Below are 25,204 nucleotides of genomic sequence, written 5' to 3'. Positions count from 1 at the left end.
AATAGCAAGGTTTATTACAAACTCTCACCACTGCCTGGCCCTAAACTCTCTCCAATGGCTGCAACTCCTTCTAACACAATTTCTAATGTTGCACTCTGTACTATACAAACCTTCCTGCCCAGCCCTCTCATCCATAGTCTCCACCTATACTCCACCTCAGACCCTTCCTACCTCTAAACAGCAACTCCTCGATATCTACCAACCAAAGAAAAATGTAGGCAAACTTCTATATAAATGCTCTGTAGCCCAAGCTTGGAACAAACTGCCCCTACACATATGTCCCATTACCCACCCATCACACTTTAAAAAAATAACTCAAACTTCATCTACTTAATACCAAAACTTGCCCTTGTCATGACCCAACTTAACCCACCCTACCCCTGTATATGTATCTAATATAATCTACCTCCAATTTACCTAGTAACTCACAAGGTGTCTACCTGCTATACAAAATCAACAATACTGAAAGAATTAAAATCTTACATAAATCTATATTTATCTTGTAAATAATCCTATGTGTATATTACTATGTGCATGCTTTCTACTTTGTGTCTTAAACTTGCTGTATTTTCAGATTTCTATAATCCTTGGTTGTGAAATTTTAATTTTTATGTTTTATTTTTTTACACACTGTAAATTATCTGTAACTGGAGCTTTTCTCCTCGGGTCTCCACTGAAAACAGGCCACAAGCCCAGTTGGACCAACCCGGTTAACAAATGTCAATAATAAATAAATAAATAAATATCCCCCCCATCAATTATTTCTTTTGCACTCATTCTTCTATAACACAGATGACAAGCAGGTGGGGTATTTCGTTTAGATGCTTTAACATAGGAACACATCAGGATGGATAGCAGCATCATAAAATATAAACAAACTGGTTAACAGACAGACCTTACATACATATATGCTTACATCTCAACAGTTGATTACAAAACGGCAGTCAGGCTTGCACATACTCAGTATTTATAGTTGTGCAAGCCCTTGGATTGCTTCTTAAAGGTACATACACACACAATGATCTGCGTTCTTCCTCTTAAAAAGATTGCCCTTTGTAAAAACAAAATTAAAGTTAGACATGCATTACTATGGACATTAGAAACAAAACACAATGTTCAAGTCCAAGTTGCTTCGTATCTGTTACAGTGTTTAGAGATGTGACCATATCTAATATAACAACAATCTGGACTAAATTTAGCAACAGGGACAGTCTTCAGTGAACAACTCATACCAGGAACTTCTGGCTTCGTCAAAGAAATGGGAATATTCTCTGGAAATGGAACACCGGAAACTCACTCTGAGATAAAGAGTCTTTCTCACAGGCTATGTGCTGGGGCATAGGCTCGGACACCGGTCTCAAATGCTTCTGATTCCGCCTAAAGACTGCTCCTTGTGATTTCACAATGTATGATCTTGGCTCTGGGCGAATACTATTCATGACACCAATCTGATCAATCTGATCATAACCTCTGGACGTCTGCATCCTTTCCACTTTTCCTTCTCATGATGGATTGAGTGATTTGCTGGTTTTATCATAGTAGGGCTTCTGACACATGGAACCAACAATTGACTACTGATTGGTAATGTGGTTCTGGTTTGTCTCAAAAGAAGTCTCTGAGAAGTTGAACCAAGATGTTTATCACAAAGAACATTTCTGAGATTCAAGAGATTCAGAAAAACATTACTATTATCTTGTTTTGATTTCTTTAGTAACTGTTTTGCACTGTGAACTGCATGTTCTGTCAAACCATTTGACTGTGGGTATTCAGGGCTACTTGTGATATGAGTAAAGTCCAATTCTTCTGCAAATCTTTTAAACTTTTGGCTTGTAAACTCCATGTCATTGTCAGAAATAACTCTGTATAGGCTACCATGTACTGCAAAATGATGCTTCATCTTAGCAATGACAGTACTGGATGCTAGATGCAGAAGTAAGTCAATCTCGAAACAATTGGAGTAAGGAGTCTACTAACACCAAATAATTTTGACTATTCCACTCAAAGATGTAGGTGGCTAGTGTCAATCAAGGTAGTTCAGGAGTCTGGTTTAGCTGAAGTGGTTCTTAAGAAGGCCAAAATACTAGCCCTCTCGCCCTTCTTTTGGTAGAATCTGTTCCTGGGTGACCACGATGCAAGACAATAAAGTACTCTGGCTGCAAGGACTTTGGAACAAATAATTTCTGGACCTTTCAAAATGATACATTTTTGTCAGACAAAATCTCATCTCTGTATGGAAAATAAGGTTGCACTTATACACCCATTTTTAATCACATGTTACTTAACTTTTAATTAATTAAGTAACATGTGATTAAAAATGGCTATATAAGGGCTGGTTATTTTAAATGATGGTTGTTCTGAGGAAGTCCCTATCAGGGGAAGAAAGCGCTAAACATTTATTAAAGTCTTCTTGGATTGTTGGCTGGCTTCTGTGTGCTGGTTGAATACATTCCTTACTACTGAAAACAGTCCCATTTTCAAACTGTCTCTCAGCCCTAATAATGAATGGATGTGCCTCTTGACCACATAAAAGAATAAGTTGTAGCATCTCCCAGCATAGTAACATGAGAGCACTACTGAGCCTTAGGTCTGAATTTTCTTCACCTCAATAAGCAACAAGCTTCACACATCTTGCCAAATCAAGCCTTTCACCATGATATTCACTCGCAAAGGTTTCTGCTGACATAAAATTGTACTTGGAACCTGTATCAACTTTGAGCTCTATGGGTTTGCCATTTATTCGAACAGTACAAAATACTTCATTCTTAGCCCTTAAATCTACTGCATTAACTGTTTCATGAAGAACTGACACACTATCAACATAAAGAGTAGAGTTGCAGCTCTCTAACTGATAAAGTTGTTTCTAAAAATATCACCGCTTAATAAAAGAATGTGGGCCTTTTGATTACAAAACCTTTTGAAATTACTCCATTTATTGCATTTGTGGCATTGTTGACCAAAAACTAAACATGTTTTCCCTTTTAGATTCATGACTTCCACCACAATTATGACAGCTTGCAAGGAAATTGGGTTGGGGGCCATGCTTTGAGTTTACTGACTCACTCTTATGCTTCACTGAGAGTGAGAACTCTGGAATTTGCTAGAAAGCTCTGGGGTTTACCAGTGAGTGCTGCAGGGACCACAGCAGCTGCCAAGTGCTTGGGCCTTTTTCTTTTAACCATGTGCTGCATACTATCAACATGAGCTTTATCACTGTGCCTTCTAGAGCTATTCTTGTTTGTAAGCATATTTGTGTGCTTTTCTGTGAGCTCATATTCTTCTGGAGCATTTCTCCCCGGGCCTCCGCTGAAAACAGGATCTGTGGAACCTAGTCGGACTTTCCCGGTCAACAAATGTTAAATAAAAAAAAATAAAAATAAAATATACCTGACAAATCTCAATGGCCTTATTCAAAGTTAAATCACTGTCACAAAGCAAAATCTTTCTCACAGCATCATCTTTAATACCACACATGTCTATCCTTTATCAACTCAGCCCTTAAATCACCAAATCTGCACATTTTAGCCTTATTTCTCAGGTCAGTTATACATGCTTCATCTGCTTCATCTGCTTTTACTGTACTTGTGTTTTTACCTACTTCTTTTTACTTTTGCATCAATAATCAATTGTATTTATTACTGCTTGGTGTAACTCATTCTAAGCCTTTTGGTTTAAACACTTGGGCTTCGGACCAGTTAGTTGTTTTGCACTGAGAGGGTTTGTGGTCTGCACTGTTGTGGCAGAACAGGTAGCTTACATCCTTCTAGGTTGAGAACTGCTGATTGAGGGCTCAGTGTCTGTTTTTCTAAAAGTGTATTAATTCTGGTTTAAGCACTTGGGCTTTCAAGCCAGTTATTTTACATTAAGAGGGTTTGTGGTCTGCACTCTTGTGGGAGGAGAGGCTGGACTCTGCCCTTCTGAGCTGGGAATTTCTGGTTAAAGGCTTATAGTGCATGCATATCTGAACTGTTTCTTACTGAAGTTGGTGCGCCTTGTTTGCTGTGGCATAGACTGGATTCGGGCCTGCTGGATCTAGCTTTGTTTGTGTAACTTGAGCACTAATCCAGACATTCTCTAAAGTATTCAATGGTATTTATTACTGCTTGGTTGTAACTTGATTAAAGTGTAGCTATCATTCAAGTCTTTTGGATTAAGCACTTGGGCTTCAGACCAGTTGTTTTACATTAGGAAGGTTTGTGGCAAGCACTGTGGTGGCAGGACAGGTAGCTTTCATCCTTCTAAGTTGGGAACTGCTGATTGAGAGCCCAGTGTCCAAGTGTATTAGTTCTGGTTTAGGCACTTGGGCTTCAGGCCAGTTATTTTACATTAAGAAGGTTCGTGGTCTGCACTCTTGTGGGAGAAGAGGCTGGACTCTGCCCTTCTGAGCTGGGAATTTCTGGTTAAAGGTTTATAGTGCCTGAATATTTGAACTGTATCTTACTGAAATTGGTTCACCTTGTTTGCTCTAGCATAGACTAGATCCAGGCCTGCTGAATCTAGCTTTGTTTATATGCTTGTTGTTTGTTTGCTTGTTATTTCCCTGGAAGCTAATTCCACCTAATACGCAACTTCTCAGCGCTCCTGTGGATCACTAGTGATATCTGCATTGCTTACTGTACTTATTTCCTTGTTTCACTTGAAAGAAAGTTACTGTTTGTCGTTTTTGCATTTAATTACTTGTAACACATTGCACTCAAGTTACCTGGCACTTGCTCACTAAAGCAATTATATAAGTCAGCACTAAAAATTAAAAGCACTACACCCTCACTCCCCACTGGCCCTTGTTTTCAATTAAGGAATTCCCAATATTATTCTAGCATGTCCAAAGGTCAGTTGTCAATCTTCTCTCCGGTCCAGCTGGTGAATCTGGGAATCTTGAGGCAATGTTATAACTGCCTCATGTACACAGACAACCCTCTCCTCCTCCCACATAACACAAATACTTGCGAGAGATGCAGCTATTTAGCCAAACTGGAGGCTGAGCTCTCTCAACTCAGGACTGGCAAGACCAGACAGGAGGAGAAGGCAACTACACACACCACAAAACCAGCCTCACATAATGCTACCACTCCACTGAATCAAACACATAAACACACAAAGACATACTCGGAGGCTCTGAGTAAAAATTTACCTAAACAGCAGAGGCCTCCAAAGCAGACACCCAAACAACTGCTACCTCAAGACACCCCACAAGCAACACATAAACCACAAAAGCAGTGTGCAAAGCAGTCACAGCCCTTAAGGCCAAATACAACACCAAACATACTTGTCATAGGTGACTCCATAGTCAGACACACTGACGTCCCACTCACCAGGCTGAACAAGGAGAGGGTCACAGTAAGCTGCCTATCGGGCGCTAGAATCCGCCACATAACACAAGCACTCGGATCACTCCACGGCAAGTACAAATATGACACAGTCATTGTCCATGCTGGTGTGAACGACCTGAGACGCACCTCCCTGGACTACATGAAAAGAGACATAGAGGAGCTCTCTGATTATGTAGCCCAGGCAGGTATGACCCTAACCCTGAGCAGTATCCTTCCTTCACCAAGAATGATGCCACAATATAGAGACAAGACGATCAGCTTTAACAATTGGCTTAATGTCTGGTGTCATTCAAAGGGGATCCAGTGTCTGTCTGCCTGGGATGACATGCTTGACAAGCCACGCTGCTTCAAGGGACGGCTTGCACCTGTCACCCTGGGATTCCGGATATTGGCTAAGGCTCTTGCCACCCCCATAGTGCCTTTTTAGGCAAGGCTCAAATTCTAAACCTACCACCCTAGAAAACAAAAATGGGAAGAAACTGAGGGTAATGCTGCTCAATGCCAGAAGTCTAAATCTCAAAATGCACGCACTTGAGGCCCTTCTCAGTATGGAGAACATCGATGTCTGTGCTGTAACTGAAACCTGGTTCAAGGCTCCTGAGAGCACCCCGGCACTATTAGGTTTTACCTCATATCATGCGTTCCGCCCCAAAACCCGGACCACACCACAAAAGGAGGGTGTATCCATATTCATAAAGGATACCCACACCTTCAGGTTGGTGGCAACGCATAAGCTCGGAAACCATCCAGGTGCAACTAACCATAGGCAAAACTGCTCTACAAATTGTAGCATGCTACAGGCCACCCTCTCAAACTCAGGAACCCCACACAGCCTTCCTGAAGACACTGGAGGGTATAAATGTATCTCCAAACACCATCATATTGGGTGACTTCAACTACCCGAATATAGACTGGGAACATTACTCAAGCCCTAACTTTCTAGCCCAATGGTTCCTGGAGTTCATAAATTCAAATGCCATGGAACAGCTAGTCACTGTTCCCACGAGAGGAGAAAATATACTAGATCTCATTGTCACAAACATGGGGACAAAATGCTCCACACCGAAGTATATCCCTCATTGGTGAGATCTGATCATAAACTAATCTCACTGGAAATCCACATCCCGCCCCACCCCAAACAAAAAAGACCATAGTGAAGAACTTCTCTAAAGCAAACTTCACACTACTCAAGACTGGTGTGGTATCCTTCAAGGCCCCTGAGCCAGTGGAAACCACAACCCAAGCTGCGGAAGCCCTTACAAATGCCTTCTATGAACACCTCCAGGACTGCATGGATCAGGCAATCCCAAATAAAACCAAGACTCTTTCCACAAAGGGCAAACGTCCAGTCTGGTGGACCCCAGCCATTAACAAACTTTACAATAAGAGGAGAAAGCTATTACATGATACAACAAAATCCATAAAAGGGAAGTCACCCCTGATCATTATTAGTAAAAAAATACGAGCACTCATAAAATCAACTAAGGCCAATTTTGAGAGAAAAATTGCCATGGATTCAAAGGACAATCATAAGGCCTTTTTCAGCTATGTTAGGAACCTGGCTGGAAACTCCCAGATATGCTCAGAATTAGTCCAAAATGATACAAAAATCACTGAACCCACAGACATTGCCAACATACTGGCAGACAGGTTCAGTGCAAACTTCACCCCCCTCTCCCCTCCTAAAGGAGAGATAACTATCCCAGCCGAGTGTAGCCTCCCGGACATCTCAAATGCGCAGATGAAAGCTGTACTCTCTAAAGCTAAAAACACAGCATCAATGGGACCGGATGGTGTCCCCGGCTGTGTGCTACACGAGCTAAATGAGGAATTAAACCCGCACACAAGGCAGCTGTTTAATCTCAGCCTTACCACAGGATACGTGCCCAAGGAGTGGCGTACGGCAACTGTAGTCCCACTCCACAAAGGCGGCGCCTCTACGGACCCTGGTAATTACCGCCCCATAAGCTTAACAAGTCTAGTCTGCAAAGCTATGGAGAGGATCATAATGGAGCTCATAAACAAAGATATAGGGGACTTGCAGACATTGGACCCGACCCAGTTTGGCTTTGTCAAGGGAAGATCATGCCTTTTGAACTTGGTTGACTTCTTCGAAACAGTCACCAAGGCCATTGATGAGGGAAAGGCAGTCCATACAGCCTACCTTGACCTTGCAAAGGCTTTCGACACAATACCCCACTCGGGTATTGTAGAAAAACTTACCAGCTTAAATGTAAACCCATATGTCACAAGATGGGTTGCAAACTGGCTTAAGGACAAAACCCACAGGGTTAGAGTTGCTGGCACTGTGTCAGACTCCAAGCCGGTCACAAGTGGTGTCCCACAGGGCTCGGTCCTTGGCCCCCTATTGTTTGGCATCTACTTCTCAGAAGTACAGGCCAACATAGGAGGACTTTGGCTGACAAAGTTTGCAGGCGACTGCAAACTGGGCCATAGTGGAAAGTGCGTCAGACACGGAGACCCTCCAGAAGGGGCTCGAGGAAACAGATATCTGGTGCCAGGGCTATGCCGTGTAGTTAAACGCCAAAAATTGTATAGTCATACCCTTCGGGAAAAACAAGGTAACCCCAAGCTACCATATAGGTGGCAATCCACTAAGCACAGAAGAGGTTATCAGGGACCTGGGGACCCAGGTTGACAGTGGCCTTTCTTTTGACACTCACATTGCTAAAGTGGTTAGAAAGACCTTCTACATTGCCCACCTGATCATGAAGGGATTCACATCCAGATCTAGTGAGGTTATTGTTCCCCTGTACTCTTCACTTATCAGACCAATGATCGAGTACAATGCCCCATTCGGGATGTATCTCACCCGACATCTGCAGCAATTGGAGAGACCCCAAAAGTTCCTCACCAAAAGGATAAAGGGACTCCAAAATCTGTCATATGCTGCCAGATTGAAGAAACTCCAGCTCTATTCAGTCACATACCGTCTGCTCAGAGGTGACATGTGCCTGACATACAAGGCCATGTCCAACCCGAATTTATGGACATGCTCCACCTCAAAAAATCCAAATCCACCAAAACCACTAGAGCAAGCGACTTAAACCTTAGCATGGATATAAATAGGACGTGCTGGAGGGATAGATTTATCACTCAGAGACTCCCTATGCTGTGGAATAAAATCCCGGTCCATGTGAGGCAGAGCACCTCGCTGACTCTGTTCAAGAGAAATCTAGACCTGTGGATGGGAGATCGTAGGTTTACCCCGGGAATCATCTCTGTGTCACTGCTGGACAGAGGCACAACAAACTAATGGGCACAGTATTTTTTCATATAAGGGGTGGCATAAGCCACAAAAATTTGGGCTAGGCTTATAAATGCCTTAGGGCAGATAGCCTAGTATAAACCTATGAACCTATGAACCTATGCTGCAAAAGTATCACAAGGTTTTTGATCCCTTGTGTAAACTAAGTGCCTTTGCATAATAACATTTGTTGGGGGATAAAACATTTCTCTAAATTTACATTTTAAGCACTCAGGGTCCTCTCCCCTGACTCAGCCAGTACAACAATATGACAGTTTTCCCCCTCTCCTGTATAGAAAGCAGGCATACACAAATGCACACTCCCTTTCTATGGCTTTTAACCCAGCTAAGTTAAGCAGAATGAATGCCTTTGTATGGACATCTTTATCAGAAAATGCAGCCTATATGAAAATCGTACTCTTGCTCAAACACTCTCCAGTTCTCGGCAATATTACTGTCAAACACAAGTTCACTGAGTTTTCTAAATCTGTCTGCCATGCCCACAAAGTATGTCCAAACACACTGAAAATAAGACCCTTTGTAATTATGTACGAACAAACTGTTCTGTGAGCTTGTTGTGACAACTGTGCCCTGGCCCAGTAATCAAGGAGCCTCAATCCTCACTACTAACACTAGGGAGGTCATCTCCTAGAAAAGGAAAGGATAACTTATACACACAGTATAGTACAATTTCCCTTAAGTGCACACAGAGATCACAGTCAGTCTGGGGCTGGCTGCTCCCTTGCTCACCAGATCCCCAATAAGACTCCCCACTGGCACAGCTATAGGGTCCAGGTCTCAGCCTAACTGGGCAAGCTAGAACCTCCAGTACCCTCCCTGTCCAACCAGTGCTTTGTGTCCTTGCTAAGTAACTGACACAACACACACACATTAAGATAAGTATTTATACACTTTACGGACACTCCGGGGTAAGGCTGACACAGATTCTCCAGCTGTGCCCCTTTACCCAGACTATATAGTAATAATTGCTGCCACCACCCAGTTAATAATATCAGCTACCAAAAGGCCCTTAAAAGGGTGTCCAATTATTACTGTGCAATATGTACTCTACAGAATAATTTATCTCTACACAAACCAGCCACAGGCAGAAGGTTTTAAAAATATGTAATAATAAATAATTAAAACACAAGACAAATCTACTACACCACAGAGATATCTAAGAGTTCACAGATCACACAAAAACTTAAAATAATACAGTAGGACAGGTCTGATTTCAAAGAAAAATTCCTAATCTTTACTAGCTTTAACTATTCTACAAGATATCACAGTGCTAAAAACTTACATGTGAGCACAAGGCAGAGTGCTGATAAGTTAGATGTCCAGATCAAAATGCTTTCAGTCTCTTGTGAGAAATAGTATTTAAACATTGCTAACAAACATGTCTCAGGGTCCTCCCCAGATTACATCATTACACACCTGCACAGGAGGATACAACACTAAAAGGCATTTCACATATATATTCTAGCAATTAGTCCTTAGTTAACACAACAGACAGAATGTCTTCAGCCAGCCTAACTGGAACCAACTTTAAAGATCAAAGAAGGTCATAAAATCATTTCAATTTCAAAAGACGCATTTGAAAGGCTTGACTTAGTTTTTCTTTACAGCAAGGGGGCAATGTTGTAACAATCTTGAAGTTCACATGTTACAGTGTTTTTCTTTCATTTAAAAACACATGCTTGTATTTTACATTTATTCATACAAATAATAGAATTATGTATTAAATTCTATTTGACTAGGCTGGCAGCCTTCGCCTGTCTTGTCCAATCGTCACACTTGTAATAACATTCAAATGCACAATAAACTCTTCGAAATACTGTACTTTGCGAAATATGCTCTATAATGGCTGTATTCTGTGAAATAACTGTAATACTGCACAAACATGTGACACTTTATACACTTCTGATAACTTGAATATCTTTGATTAATACAAAAAATACGGAGTCACTAAGCATGTATTGAAAAATGCAGTCGTTTCCCTTTATTTTATTCGTTTTATGCAATTTGGAATTTATTTCAAACATTTTCCATAGTAATTTGAATTTTATCAATATCATACATATTGGTTTAGGCGAATATCATTTAGAACATTCTGTATGCCTTGTTTCATATTTTGCAAATTAGAAATAGTGCTGAGAAAGTTTTAATATCTGAAACTCATTTCTGACCTGTTTTGAAAAGTATACATATAGTAGGGATGATTTACTCCTCTATATTCCACCAGTTCCAAGCAAGTGCCTTAAGTCATTTTAGCCATGCCACCTCTAACACCATGTCCTTTAGACATCCCACTTCTGATAGTATGTCGCTCTTCCTTCTCTAACATAGATGACAAGCAAGTGGGGTATTTCATTTAGATGCTTTAACTCATAGAAACACATCAGGATGGATAGCAGCATCATAAAATATAAACAAACTGTTTAACAGACAGACCTTACATATATACATGCTTACATCTCAACAGCTAACTAAAAAGTGGCAGTCAGGCTTGCATGTGCTCAGTATTTATACACTTGTGCAACTCCTTCGATAGCTTCTTAAAAGTACATACACACACATTGATCTATGCAGTCTTTCTGCAGTTTTCAAGAATCTTACATCTTCTACCACCTCAAAAAATCCAAATCTACCAGATCCACTAGAGCAAGCGACTTAAACCTTAGCACGGATATAAATAGGACATGCTGGAGGGATAGATTTGTCACCCAGAGACTCCCTATGTTGTGGAATAAAATCCCGGTCCATGTGAGGCAGAGCACCTCGCTGGCTCTGTTCAAGTGAAATCTTGACCGGTGGATGGGAGATCGTAGGTTTACCCCGGGAATCATCTCTGTGTCACTGCTGGACAGAGGCACAACAAACTAATGGGCACAGTATTTTTTTAACATAAGGGGTGGCGTAAGCCACAAAACTCTGGGCTAGGCTTATAAATGCCTTAGGGCAGATAGCCTAGTATAAACCTATGAACCTATGAACATGACAACATCCAAATCACATTTAGTACATCATTTTATAACCCTATCCTTCTTACAGTGTTAATAATAATAATACTGTTCAAATTTACTAAAATTACTCAAATTGTTGCTTTTCATTCTTTTTTATGTATAGGGGAAACTTTTTTAAATTTCTGTTTTCGGTGGTGGTGCTGCGGTAGCGTTGTCGCCTCACAGTAAGACGCTGTCCAGTTCGATTCTCAGCTAGAGCGTCTTCTGCGTGGAGACATGTGTGAATGGGCGTACCTTCGTTGAAGGTTGTGTGTCAGGTCTGGCAAGCCGGTATGTAAAAATCAACTGCCAATCATTAGCGGACCGGAGTTCCGCTGTGGCGACCCCTAACCGGGAAAAGCCGAAAGACACAAAGACTTGTTTTTACTCTTTCCCCTATTCAATATTTTACTGTGTTTATCTACAAATAATCCTTGATCCTCAGAAAAAAAAGATTTTTTTTTCACTGGGTAGAACATCAAAAAAATTCTTAGGGTCAATCACTTTGCCTGACCTCTTTTCCAACATACAAACTCTCTCCTCATGTTTTCTTTTATATTTTTCTTCTTCTACAGTCTGTTCTTTGCCTAGTTCTCCCTCAGCCTCCTATTGTCCTTTCTTGCATATGTTTTTTCCCTTTCCCTTTTTCGTTATTTACTATTTGCTCTTGACAGTCCCTCCAAAAGTATCCCTTTTTTGCTGTATGACCTTTCTCCCCACACTAACATTGTATCGTGTCAGAATCATTAATTAAATGAGAACATTTCCCCCAAAAGAAACATGACTTATGCTGGCCAGCATATCTTATTTTAATGTCCCTCTATGACCAGCTACAAAAATAACACTTGGCAAGGGTTTTGCCATGTTTTTTTTTCACATTTCAAAACAGTTTGCAACCTTCAACTTCTATTCCATAAGTTTCTCACATCTCTAACTTCCACAACGTTATCAACACTTTAACACAAACACTGCATGCATTTTCTGACATCTTCATGTTCATTAGTTCTAATATCCCAAAAAAGAAACATGATTTAGGCTGGCCAGCAAATCATATTTTAATGTCCAGCCATAAAAATAACACTTGGCAAAGATCTTACCATTTTTTTTTTTTATTTTTAAAACTGTTTCCAGCCTTAGGTTCATAGGTGTGTACTAGGCTAATGGCCCTGGAGCCTTTACAAGCCCATAGAAGTGCCCTGGCATCGTGCAGCCCGGCATTAGTTCCCACTGCCTCTATCAAGTAGAGCCACTGGAGTGATCCCCGGGGTGAACTTTCTAATTCCCATCCATTCATCAAGATTTCTCTTGAAGAGGGCCAGTGAGGTGCTCTGCTTGACATGTATGGGAAGTCTATTCCATAGCATGGGCAGTCTCTGGGTTATGAACCTGTCCCTCCAGCATGTTCTGTTGATTGTGGTAATGAAGTTGAGGTCTCTGGAGCATCTGGTGTGGAGGGATTGGAATTTCTTTAGATCTAGCATTCTAACAGAGCTGAGTCAGACATGGCTTTGTAAGTCAATCAGAGATTGGAATAAAAACACTAAATCCAGAACGGACAACTTCCAGCAGACAAAAAACTCAGACCATAAAATATTTTTAGCGCTTTCATTCACTTTATTACCGTGAACTTCTTCAGAAAAACTGACAAAGAACACACTCTTTCCTTTTATACTATTCAAATGATACATCTCAGGAAGTGATGTAATAACTTCAAACATATTAAAACCATATTTACAATATTTTCAAAAAACAAACGAACATCATTTTTACCTATAATGCTATCTATACTTAAATATGTGAAATAAATATGATGTGTAAAATGTTTAATATATACAATCATTCTATTTTAAACTGTCTTTCTATATAATAAAAAACATTTTAAATTGATGACTTCATTTAGCCCTGGCGTTTCATCTGCCCGAAACACCAGTTGCCAAAAAGCCTCTCTACATTCCAAACTATTGTTTAAATCTCCCACTAATAAATGTTTGTCTACACTATCTAAAACAAAAAACTCATATTTTTTAAAATCAGAACATGAAAGTGCATGTCTAGCCAATGCATTATTTTTATCCTTCTTCTTTATGGCTAAAATGTGTTTGTAGATCCTACGTTTAAAACTTCTCTTTGTTTTTTTCCTATATAATAATTTTTGTACGTAACACAAGTTGCCATATAAACCACTAACTCACTCTTGCAATTATAATACTTTTTGGCCCAAATGGTTTGTTTCACATGTTCTACTACAACAAAAGAGGAATTACTCGTATATCTACACTGCTTGCAATTTGTGCAACTAAAAGTTCCTTTTTTGTTTGAACAGACTCTATCTGTATTGCTATTCTTTCCTGTTACTGATTCCAACATGTGTTTAATATCAGTAGTTTTCTTAAATGTAAACTTAGGTATTTGTCCTATAATGGAAGCTAAATCCTTGTTACCAACGATAATTCTCCAGTTGTTTTCAATAATAGATTTAATACACCACATTTCCCTAACAATTGGTATAGGGAATGCAGTGTAAAATTCTTGTGTGTGTGTTTCAGTGTTAATACTACAAACAGATGGTGCACCTAGTGCTAGATCTTCTGAAAATAAAATGGGTTTAGCCACCCCTTTTCTCAAAAACCGGACTTCACTTTCTATTCTTTCTAAAAAACCTTGTTCATAGCCTCTATTAAGAAACAAGGATCTCAAGAATAGTAATTCTTCCATAAAAATCTCCTCTTCTGAGGTAAGTCTGCTTAATCTTATTATTTGACCTTTTATAACTCCCCTTTTCATTTAAAATGGGTGCATGCTGTCCTTGTGTAAATATTGATTGGCAAAATATGGTTTCCTATATATTTTGCTCTTAAACGTTTTTGTGACATCATCCATACTTAATGTCAAATCCAAAAACGTATGTTTTTCCCAAATCCCCCAGTTTTGAAGGACAAAAAGTCTGTCGTCTGATTTAAATTATAAACAAATTCCACAAACTCTGCATATTCACCCCTCCATAGGAAAAACAAATCATCTATGTATCTATAGTACAAACTGACCTTACTAAAATTTACTTTGGATCTCAAAAACTTAGTTTCCCAATTTGCCATAACAATATTGCCAAAGGCCGGGGCAACCCTTGCCCCCATAACCACTCCTGAGGTTTGTTTGTACAAATTGTTGTTAAACTTAAAAAAGTTATTATCCAAAACTAATTCCATTAAACTACATAACATATTTACTTTCTCCCCTGAAAATTCAGTGTCCAATTAAATATTCTCTCATAAATTCTATTCCTTGTTCTTGATTTATCGAAGTGCACAGATTCTTTACATCAAGTGTACCAAAATGTAAATCCTCACTGAAACTTCCATAGTCCCTCAATATTTCAAGCAAATGCCATGAATCCCTACTATAAGTTCTGTTGATTGTGGTAATGAAGTTGAGGTCTCTGGAGCATCTAGTGTGGAGGGATTGGAATTTCTTTAGATCTAGCATTTCTAACAGAGCTGAGTCAGACATGGCTTTGTAAGTCAATCAGAGATTGCCTCTTAGTAGACGATATGAAACAGAGAATAGCTGGAGTTTTTTGAGTCTGTTCATGTAGGACATGTGTTTAAGGGCTAGGAACCTCTTTGTGAGGTACTTTTGTGGCCTTTCCAGCTGTTGCATGTGTCTAGTGAGGTACATGCCAAATGGGGCATTATACTCAATGATTGGCCTAATGAGGGAAGATTAGAGAGAGATGATGACCTCTTTCTTCCTGGATGCAAAACCCTTGGTAATGAGGTGTGCCAAATAGAAGAACTTTCTGACCACAGTGGTAATGTGGTGGTCGAAGGAGAGGTTGCTGTCAACCTGTGTCCCCAGATCTCTTATAACACCTTCAATGTTCAGTGGGCCCCTTTGATGTGGTAATTCGTTGGAACTGAGTTTTTCCCAAAGGGGATGACGATGCACCTTTTGGCATTAAGCTTAAGGCTTCACCTTCTATTCCATAAGTTTCCTGCGTCTCTTAACTTTCACAATGTTATCAGCAGTTTCACACAAACACTGCATGCATTTTCAGACATATTCATGCTTATCAGTTATAAACTGCAAAGTAACATTTTTAACATTTAAGTTACTACCAGAAAACAAAAAATTGTTCCATGGATAAAGGTCCTTTATTTTGTTACACATTTCCAGAAACTGCATCATCAGTCCCTAAGTTTTAAATGTTAAGTCAGAAAAAGTCTCTGTCCCTGTATGAATAAAAGACATAACTTCTTGAGCTTTAAATCCCAGAAGAGTTTCCAAATAGTCCCATATACAATATCTGTCTATTACAGTCTCTTTTTTTTGTTCTTATTCTAACAGTTGGCCTTCTTTTTAAAAATATTTTACTTACAATTTGCTGCTACTCTCCTTTTTTCAACTGCTGTCACTGCTGCCCAAGTTTTAACTGTATTATTCTCTGCCCACAAAACCAGACTCTTTTTCAGTTTGTTGCTGCTTTCCACTTTTATTTTCTGTCACTGTTGCATAAGTTTAACTGCTGCATTCTCTGCTGCTCCATCACCTGGTTCCTTCTCCATTACCATAAGTTCATAGGTGTTTATTAGACAAATGACCAGTAGGGCCTTTTTAAGCCTAGTCATGTATCCCAAATCTCTGACTAGTTCTCATACCCCTGATAAGTGTAAGCGGGGCTTGGGAGATGAAATGTTTACAAGCAGGGGCCAGGGTGATAAACCATTTATACTCTGCCTGGGTCCACAGACACATAGGTGCCAAACCATGGATGAATTTCTTGTTCCCCATTCAAATTCCGAAGTTACACTTGAATTGGGTTAGGGAGGACCTATGCTTCACATGGATGGGGACAGCATGTTCCAGAGAAGGGGTAGTCTCTGGGATACACACCTGTTTTTCCAGTAGGCAATGTTTAAGTATTTTGAATGGGTAATTCTGCTGCTCTTTGTTTTCTAGATGTGCAGCAGGTGCATTAGGGTGGGGTCTGACAATGCCTTGTATGCCATAGATCTCGCCTCAACAGCCTATAGAATACAAGGATAAGGCCTTGAGGCAGTCTGCATAGGCCATGTTACTTACAACCTGTATTCTTTTAGTGAGGAACCTCTGGGGACATTCCAACTGTTGGACGTGCCTGGCTAGGAACATACCAAAGGGGGCACTGTACTCAATAATAGGTCTGATGAATGCTGACTACAGTGGAACAATGACTTCCCTTGGACCTAGACACCATGCCATACTTTTGTTTATATGTTGCACAACATAATGATTTCATTATTACTGTAGACACCTCAGCAATTCTGTAAAAGGTATCTACCATCTCACCCTATGAAATAGTGGAACTATCACCCGGATCATCTTGCTAAATTATTTTCAATAGAACATCACCCAGAAGCCTTCTTGATGCCAGTTCTGTTACCTGCGCAACTCCAATGGACTCGCTCACTTCATTCCCCATTAAGTCAGATAACTGTTCATTTGTTTCATCTAGCCTACAAGAATCTTTATCTGCATTCTGATACTCCATATTGAACAAATTATTCTTCAAATTCTCATTTTCCACCAACAAACTCCCCATAGCTTTTCTCTCTTCTTCCATGATGCTGGTGCCACTTCTCTTAGACCTCTTCCTTGCTGCCTGTAGTCCTCATGTGTCATCTAGCAGTTCCAAAGAATAGGGAAAATTCCTTGATCCCTGGCCAAATTTCCCTAAGTCAGTATGAATATCACCTCAAGTCTCCCATGAAAACAGGTTACTGGCCTACTGAGAGTACCTCAGTCAACTAAGTGCAAGTACATAAGTCGATAAATAAACTATATATTAATGGCCCAGTTTCCAAAGGCTGTAGAAAACAACTGAGACAGTCCCCTCCCACAACATTCACTGCAATGTGTGTAATTTATAGCTATGATTTAAACAGTTATGTAAAGAAACCATTAGTAAAGAAAAGTAACCTACCAATCTATGTTCAATATATAGAGTGATTTACCTCTGCTTAGCTGATACTTTTCAACTGTACACCTTTCCTACTTGCACTGAAAATCTCCTTTCTAACTAACAAAAGTCTTTACATGAACAAGAGTGTATGCATGCATACAATGAGTCAAACATCTACTTCAGATATCAAAATATACTCCTTTACTCACTTTTAAGATTGGGCGAATAACATTCTCTTTAAACTTTTTGGATATTGTGATCTTCTCTGCCATCTGAATGTCATCTGGAAAAGAAATTATGCTAAAGATAAATGAATATCCAGTGCAAATCACAACAGCCAATGCTGTTAGCGTCTTGATAAGACAAAAAAAAAAGATTTTCATAATCAGAATAGAAGACTACAAGCATTTCCTTGACACAATGACCAGACACACATCATTTGGTCATTAACAGGTAAATCATCAGTCTTATCTTTTCAGTCTAGGCCTGTTCACATTCATGTCTACAGGCAGGCTATCTAGTCTACTGCATAAGACTATGTAAAGCAATAAAAGCAGGTAACTAGTTCCAGTCTGATTTACAGCTGCTTACCTCATGATTTTCAGTAAGTTACTTTACTTCCATGCTTCACCAAGTCTGCTACAGGAGAATACAGGAGTCTACCTAACAAGCTGACCATTTTAAAAAGCACACTGCACTCGTCTCTCTCTCTCTCTCTGCAGATTTGTTGAGTACAGCATTAGCAAGGCACATCTGCTGGTAGAAGGCACTAACCTGCAGAATGCTCTTCCATTGGGAGACATCTGATACCACAGTTATTTACTTATTTTTTTAATAACTAGGTATCGCATTGCTAACAAACCAAATACAGCAACATCAATATTATTTAATGAACCATACTAATATTTCAAGAATGCAATCAGCCAGAAGTGACAAGGTGAGAAAGTGGAATGCAGGTAATAACAGACCCTCTAACTTGTTCATGCCAGCAGTGATCTTCCATGCCCTGTAGTCACTGTCCACACCTTTAGTAACATACAAACAAAAAACAAGAGCAACTGTCTGAAGAACTTACTCAAATAACAAATTTCTGAGGGTCAGATTCATGCAGAAGTAAAACCAATGGGTTTTTACTCAGTGATCAAGAATACTACATGTCTGTCACTCTGTCCTACAAAATCAGGAGTTCAGCAAGTAGCCAAGAACCCTTGGAACATTTATCAAATATAAGGTTAGGTTTCTTTTGTGGGGTAGCACCAAACAGCACTGAGCCTTCAATGCAGGTGTGTGGCTTGATGTTTTCATCTCCTCTGTCTATTTGCCCAGGTGTCTAGTCATGAATACCCAATACAAATATTAACAACCTGTACTGTGAGTGTCTTGACATGACAAAAAAGATTTTCATACAATAGACACAACCAGAATAACAGTCTGTCATGTACAAAGGTGCTTCTGAAGCTACAATAAGAGAGTTCTTGTCCTTTTTTGGGAGATGATACTGGTTCCATCTTAATGCCTTACCCCACCTCCACAAAATACTAAAGTTTCTAATTCAAAGCAAATTGTCTAAGTCTCACTTTCATCCATTAGCCTAATCTCTGCTGTCTCAAATTAATGCATTACACTGTGTACTAACACTTCTTGTCCAGAACCAAGTATTTACTTGGCTGCAATGCAATGAGTTTCACTGTTACAATGCTAAGGATTTTCTTGTTTTGAACTATTCCCCTCTGTGAAGACCAGAGGTAGAAAGAGGTAGAATCCTTTAACAAAATAACATCTGCAGCTTTCTGCCTTAGACAGCAAGTCATTTAGACTCATTTGTATGCATCCCTTTATATGTAGCCTCTTTATAACTGTTATATCTGACTTGTTTTAGTGTTTCTCTTAGTAAATTAAAAGTATTAATAATCTTGAAACAGCTGACACCAACGTTATTATTAGGTTTGCACATAATGGAATAAATTGCAAACTTAAAAAAGTATTAAATGTCAATCCATACAACATTCAACAGAAAAAAATTGCTGGTTACTGAACATGAAATTGCCAAGTCAGAGTGCAGGTAATGGGGGGGGCTATCAGTGATGTTTCACAAGGCTCTGTCCTAGACTGATGTTCTAGGACAAGAGTGGCGAATGGGATTTGGATAATTAAATATGATGAGTTAAAAGCACTAGGCATAAGTGATTCAATAAAAGATATCTAACTTCACCAAGACTGCCGCGGTACATATCAGATGAAGCAGTAATAATTTTACTATTAATCACAATAAATGAGGCATTCACAAGACACAGCAAAAAGGACATAATTCATGATTATCACACAGTCACACCACACCATCTTTAAAACTAAGGGCAATGGTTGACAACAATTTCAAGTTGGATCAGTGTGTAACTACTAAAGTCAGAAAAGCATCTTATGCTAAAGGGTTATCCAATGTACACCTTGTTAGTTTGACCTATTACTGAATACAGTGTAGTATTCTGTAGCCTTTGAACATGCCATCCGATGTAGCTTGAAAAAGTAGGCTTCCTCAGTATAAAAATAATAGGAATGGAATCTCTTCAGAAATATTTCAGGACATGTCACTGCATCCTTTTTCTTTCAGATAACTTACAGGTTATGTCACCCTGGTTTAAAAGGCAGTGCCCGATACAGTTCTACCACTAACATCAGCTAACATCACATCAGGGAGCCTAACACTAAATACAAACATCAATAATAAATAAAATTCAATACAGTGTTTCCAAGATTAAGACATATATGGAGCAAGGTTTCACTTGCAGTCAAAATATATCACACCCCTTAAATTAGTCAACCGCAGTGTAAGTTGACAGCTTCCTACAAAGATGATTGACTTTTTAGCAAGAACGTCATAATACAAGGGTTGGGGAATATACCCTTTCCTCAGTATTGTGTGAAATTGCAGTTCGTATATATAATTAGCAGGGGGTGTGCTGGAGGCTTGCCCTAGCGCAAAACACTGATTTTATTTTGCAAGTTCCAAGGTTATAAGTCAGAGCATGGACATGATATTATTGCTTTTTCACAATCTTATGGGTTGATGTTTTGAGTGTTGACTTTTGATGTTTAGATTAAATTTAGTAGAAACAAATATATTACATTCACACATGCATGCATTTACATATATACATACTATGATGTTGGGGTAATGCCACATTACAGGAAATGGAGTTAAAATGTAAACTACTTTTGTTTCTCTTCTCTCTTGTACATCCACAGTTTGTGTGTTTGTTCTCATTGTTTGGAACGTGTGACTTCCTCTCTTTCCAAATATAAAATAACAGTTAATGTCTTCTGAAATTTGCTGTATCTCTAGATTTACTTACTTCTCTTGTAACACTGTCAAAAATGAGACTAAGAACTGTCTTTTGAGAAGTAATTATTATAAGTCCTGAATGGTGGAGTCAAGGAAAGGATACAGACTTGGATATGTACTAGCAATTTCAGTTGTTATAGGACAATGTGATTAAGTTTTTGACCACAGAAACTGTGCTACTTCAAGTAGAAAAATTGGTCTTACTATTTCTTTTCCCCCAATTTAAACTTCTTCCCATGCCTACTGTTATGGACTCAGTAATAAACTAAAATTACAAATAGGTGGCACATACCATGCTGCTTTTGCAATAAAATTATAATTACTTAAATTATTAATAATTGTCTATATATTTGCTATTTAAATAAAATATATTACTGCGATTTTTCTCAGACATTAAAACATAAATAAAATTGGTATATACTTAAAAACAGTATGGCATGTATGGATTCACAGTTCCAAATACAGAGTTCAGATTTATGGTTTGGGGCACCTAATGATTTCAAAGTGGAAATTTCTTTCCATGTTTATTGAACTTGCAGTGGGGGGGGGGGGCAGATTTAAGTAGTAAGTGTTTGCTCTGTTGATAAGAACATGGCAAAAGTAAAATGAAATGAAATAAAATATTGTAAGACACTGCAGTCATCCAGGCTCCATTCCCCTTTTTGACTGAAGATTCACTCTATTGCAGGCAAAATTTGGTTGTCTTCTCTGAAGCAACCTTACCTCTTTCTCTCATGTTGGATCTCTTAATCTGTCTAAATAAAAACACAGTTGTCACATGGAGCATTGAAGCCTGGTGGCTATTTTGTAAACAATATGTAGTGTATGGTCTTTGTAAAACAACAGTTTTTAGTAGTAGTGTTTATGTGTGTCACTAGGAGATGTCTTGTAATGTGCTGAAGTCTTACTGCCCTATTTTCTTTGAGAAATAGTTTTTTTAGAAAAGGAGAAAAAAACTTGCACATTTTTTAAAAAGGCAATTAGGATTACCTACTGTCAAGAAGAGCTACAGATCTTTATCATTAATGTTTTACTACTGTGGAATTTTTTTATCAGATATATAATTTTGTTAGCATTACAGTTCAATGCATTTTAAACTGTTTCTGTAACCTCCAATGGCAGATAACTCATTAACCAGTTTTACGTTTAGGAATGCTGATATCCACTTTGATTATAAAGCAGTTTTTGAACAAGGTGAATAATTCAGATGTCTTGTAGTCCCTCTGAGTGTTATGTAATAGCAGACAAAAGCTAAAAGGGAAAACAGGAGTGCAGTTTCTATTCAGGAATTACATATTTTGAATGTAGCATGAACCCACACATTTAATATATTTAAGCAATTAATAGTAATCATTTTTACTAATGGAGTATTATTATTACTTATTAAAAAGCATAATTAATTCAAAGATCATCAGCTTTAATAAATAGCAATGCATGACAAAAATACAGTCAGTAAAAAATAACAATAGGAATGAATGCAACAATGACACTTTCTGCAAGGACTGCCTTCTTACATGCCCCTGCCCCATTTTTGAATGAAAATGTCCAACTAGGTTCATCTAAAATAAATATAAAAGAAGAAAAAGTAAGGTACTATTAACCATATTACATAACTGGAGAGATGATCAGAGACACTTACTCTATCGTCCATGACTTCCTGTTTACCTTTTGTGGTAGGTGGAAGTCGTTTTTCATGGAAAGGCCGTAACAGATTAATATGAACTTCTTTAAGTGAAATTCTACCAGTGCTTTTCTTTTAATTTCAATTTCAATCTGATATGCTGCAGAGATTCTTCCCTTTGTTAATTAAAAGTTCTTCCCAGCTTTTGAAATATTATTTTGTTTTGGCCTTTTCTTTGCAAAATTAAAGTAGAATATATTTGTCATGTATTTAATATTCTTTTTTCTTCACAGTATGTCTTACAGGCCTGCACACTCTTTTCCAAAATATTCGGGGCATTTTGTAGAGTAAACTGTCTTTGCCCTAAAGGTACTACTCAACAACATGTTTGTAAGGTGTTACCAGTCCTTACAAGGAAACCATATTTTAACAAAAAAAGTTTCTCTTTGGTTATACGTGGTCTTAAGATCACAAATGATTTGATTATGTTTAAGAATGTAATTTGCATTGAAATTTCCTCATCCTGCTGCTTCATTCACAGCAAGTCAAAGTCAGTTTTACCACTATACAAGTGGAAGATAAATTCTTGTCCAGCCTTTTTTGACTATGCATAAGAATTACTTTTCATTTAAAAATTCTTTATCCGGGTCGGCACAATGGTCCTTAGACCCCTTTTTAGGCACAATCCAGGCCAAAAGGAAAAAGAAAACAGAGTTTTACATAATGATGAAATGCCAAGAACAATAACAACACAATATTCAAAATAGCAAAATGATAGTACAACTTTTACAAAAAGAAATGTACAGCTCTCTTCTGGCATTAAGTCTTAGAACTGCAAAAGAAAGAAGAAAAAAAGGAAGGGAGGTACATAATTGGGAGTGGTAGCTGGAACATATGTAATGACACAATTCAGATCAGAAAACAAAAAGAAAAATCTAGCAAAGCTAGACTTTCAACTGTGTGATTCCTTAAACCTCTTGTATTACAGGCAACATGGGGATATATGCAAATTACCCTTTAAGGACATCAAGTGTTTCAGCTAAATGGCAATTCTGAATGCCCATGACTTTTTCTCTTAAGTCTATTTACAAATAAAGCCAAACTCCACTAGGTGTGGATATGCATGTTTCTGCCTTATTATAGCATCATCAGCACAACATAAGTGGAATGTCTGGCTAACATTTGGAAACACAGGGTTGTTGTACACAAAAGTTTTAGGGTGGCTGCAAAATATCCCAACTAACAAACTAAAACAATGAGGAAAACAGGTCACACAGAAAAAACAATCGGTTAAAAAACAAAAAAAAAATCTAGCAAAGCTAGACTTTCCACTGTGTGATTTGTTAAACCTGCTGTATTAGAGGTGAGCTGGGATATATGCAAATTACCTTTTAAGGACTTCAGGTGTTTCAGCTAAATGACAATTTTGAGTGTTTCAGCTAAATGGCAATTCTGAATGTCCATTACTTTTTCTTTTAAATCTATAGATAAATTCAGGCCAATAAAGCCAAACCCCACTAGCTGTGGACATGCATGTTTCTGCCTTATTATGGCATCATCAGCACAGCATAAGTGGAATGTTTGGCTAAAATTTGGAAACACAGTGTTGTCGTAGCCAACTAATATCCATTCCCAACTAACACACTAAAACAATGAGTAAAAAGGTCACACAGAACCCAACTAACAAACTAAAACAATGAGTAAAAAGGTCACACAGTATTGCCATTTAGCTGAAACACCTGATGTCCTTAAAGGGTAATTTGCACATATCCCATCTCACCTCTAATACAATAGGTTTAAAAAATCACACAGTGGAAAGTCTAGCTTTGCTAGATTTTTCTTTTTGTTTTTTAACCAATTGTTTTTTCTGTGTGACCTCTTTACTCATTGTTTTAGTTTGTTAGTTGGGATATTTTGCAGTCACCCTAAGATTTATGGATATCAGTTGTGTATGACAACCCTGTGTTTTTACATGTTAGCCAAACATTCCATTTATGCTGTGCTGATGATGCCATAATACGGCAGAAACATGCCATGTCCACAGTTAGTGGGGTTTGGCTTTTTTGGCCTGAATTTATCCAAAAAAAGACTTAAAAGAAAAAGTCACAGACATTCAGAATTGCCATTTAGCTGAATACTTCATGTCCTTAGAGAGTAATGTGTATATATCCCAACTTGCCTGTAATACAAGATGTTTAAGGAATCACACAGTGGAAAGTCTAGCTTTGCTAGATTTTTCTTTTTTGTTTTTTAACCAATTGTTTTTTCTGTGTGACCTTTTTACTCATTGTTTTACAATTCAGATCAGAGGAATTTGGAACTAAACTTATTCTTGCCTGGACTGGAGTGAAATTTCCAGGTTTCTCACTGTAACCACCAACTAAGTAATTTCCATTTTTATTTACTACTTCCACTTTTGAGCGATTGTTGATATTTTTCTAGTAAACTATTAAATCCTGATCATGGGCAAGCTGAAGTATAGCTAGGGTTACTTCTGCATACATGGACAATAAGAGCAGCAACAACTATCCAAAAGAATCCACAAACCACGAACTTGACCAACAAAGTTTTAATAGTAAAACTTAAAAGATATACACAATAAAATAAGCGCTTTCGTTTGGCGGCTGCCAAACTTTTTCAAAAGTTTGGCAGGCGCAAAACGAAAGTGCTTATTTTATTGTGTGTATCTTTTAAGTTTTACTATT

The 25,204-nt window shown here is 38.5% G+C and overlaps 1 protein-coding gene across 1 annotated transcript in view; it reads right to left on the bottom strand.

Moving 5' to 3' along the window:
- Positions 1-25,204, bottom strand: part of CLPB (caseinolytic mitochondrial matrix peptidase chaperone subunit B) — a 2,847,862-nt gene that overhangs the window by 339,851 nt on the left and 2,482,807 nt on the right. The window contains exon 13 of the mRNA XM_044073023.1: positions 17,748-17,821. Coding sequence (XP_043928958.1) covers positions 17,748-17,821 — 74 coding nt within the window. The remainder of the gene's footprint in view (positions 1-17,747; positions 17,822-25,204) is intronic.

The sequence above is a fragment of the Protopterus annectens genome, chromosome 5.part1 (assembly GCF_019279795.1).
Source record: "Protopterus annectens isolate FY-2018-M chromosome 5.part1, PAN1.0, whole genome shotgun sequence".
Lineage (NCBI taxonomy): Eukaryota > Metazoa > Chordata > Ceratodontiformes > Protopteridae > Protopterus > Protopterus annectens.
Note: the sequence above shows the minus strand (reverse complement) of the source record. Positions and strands in the feature narration are given on the sequence as shown.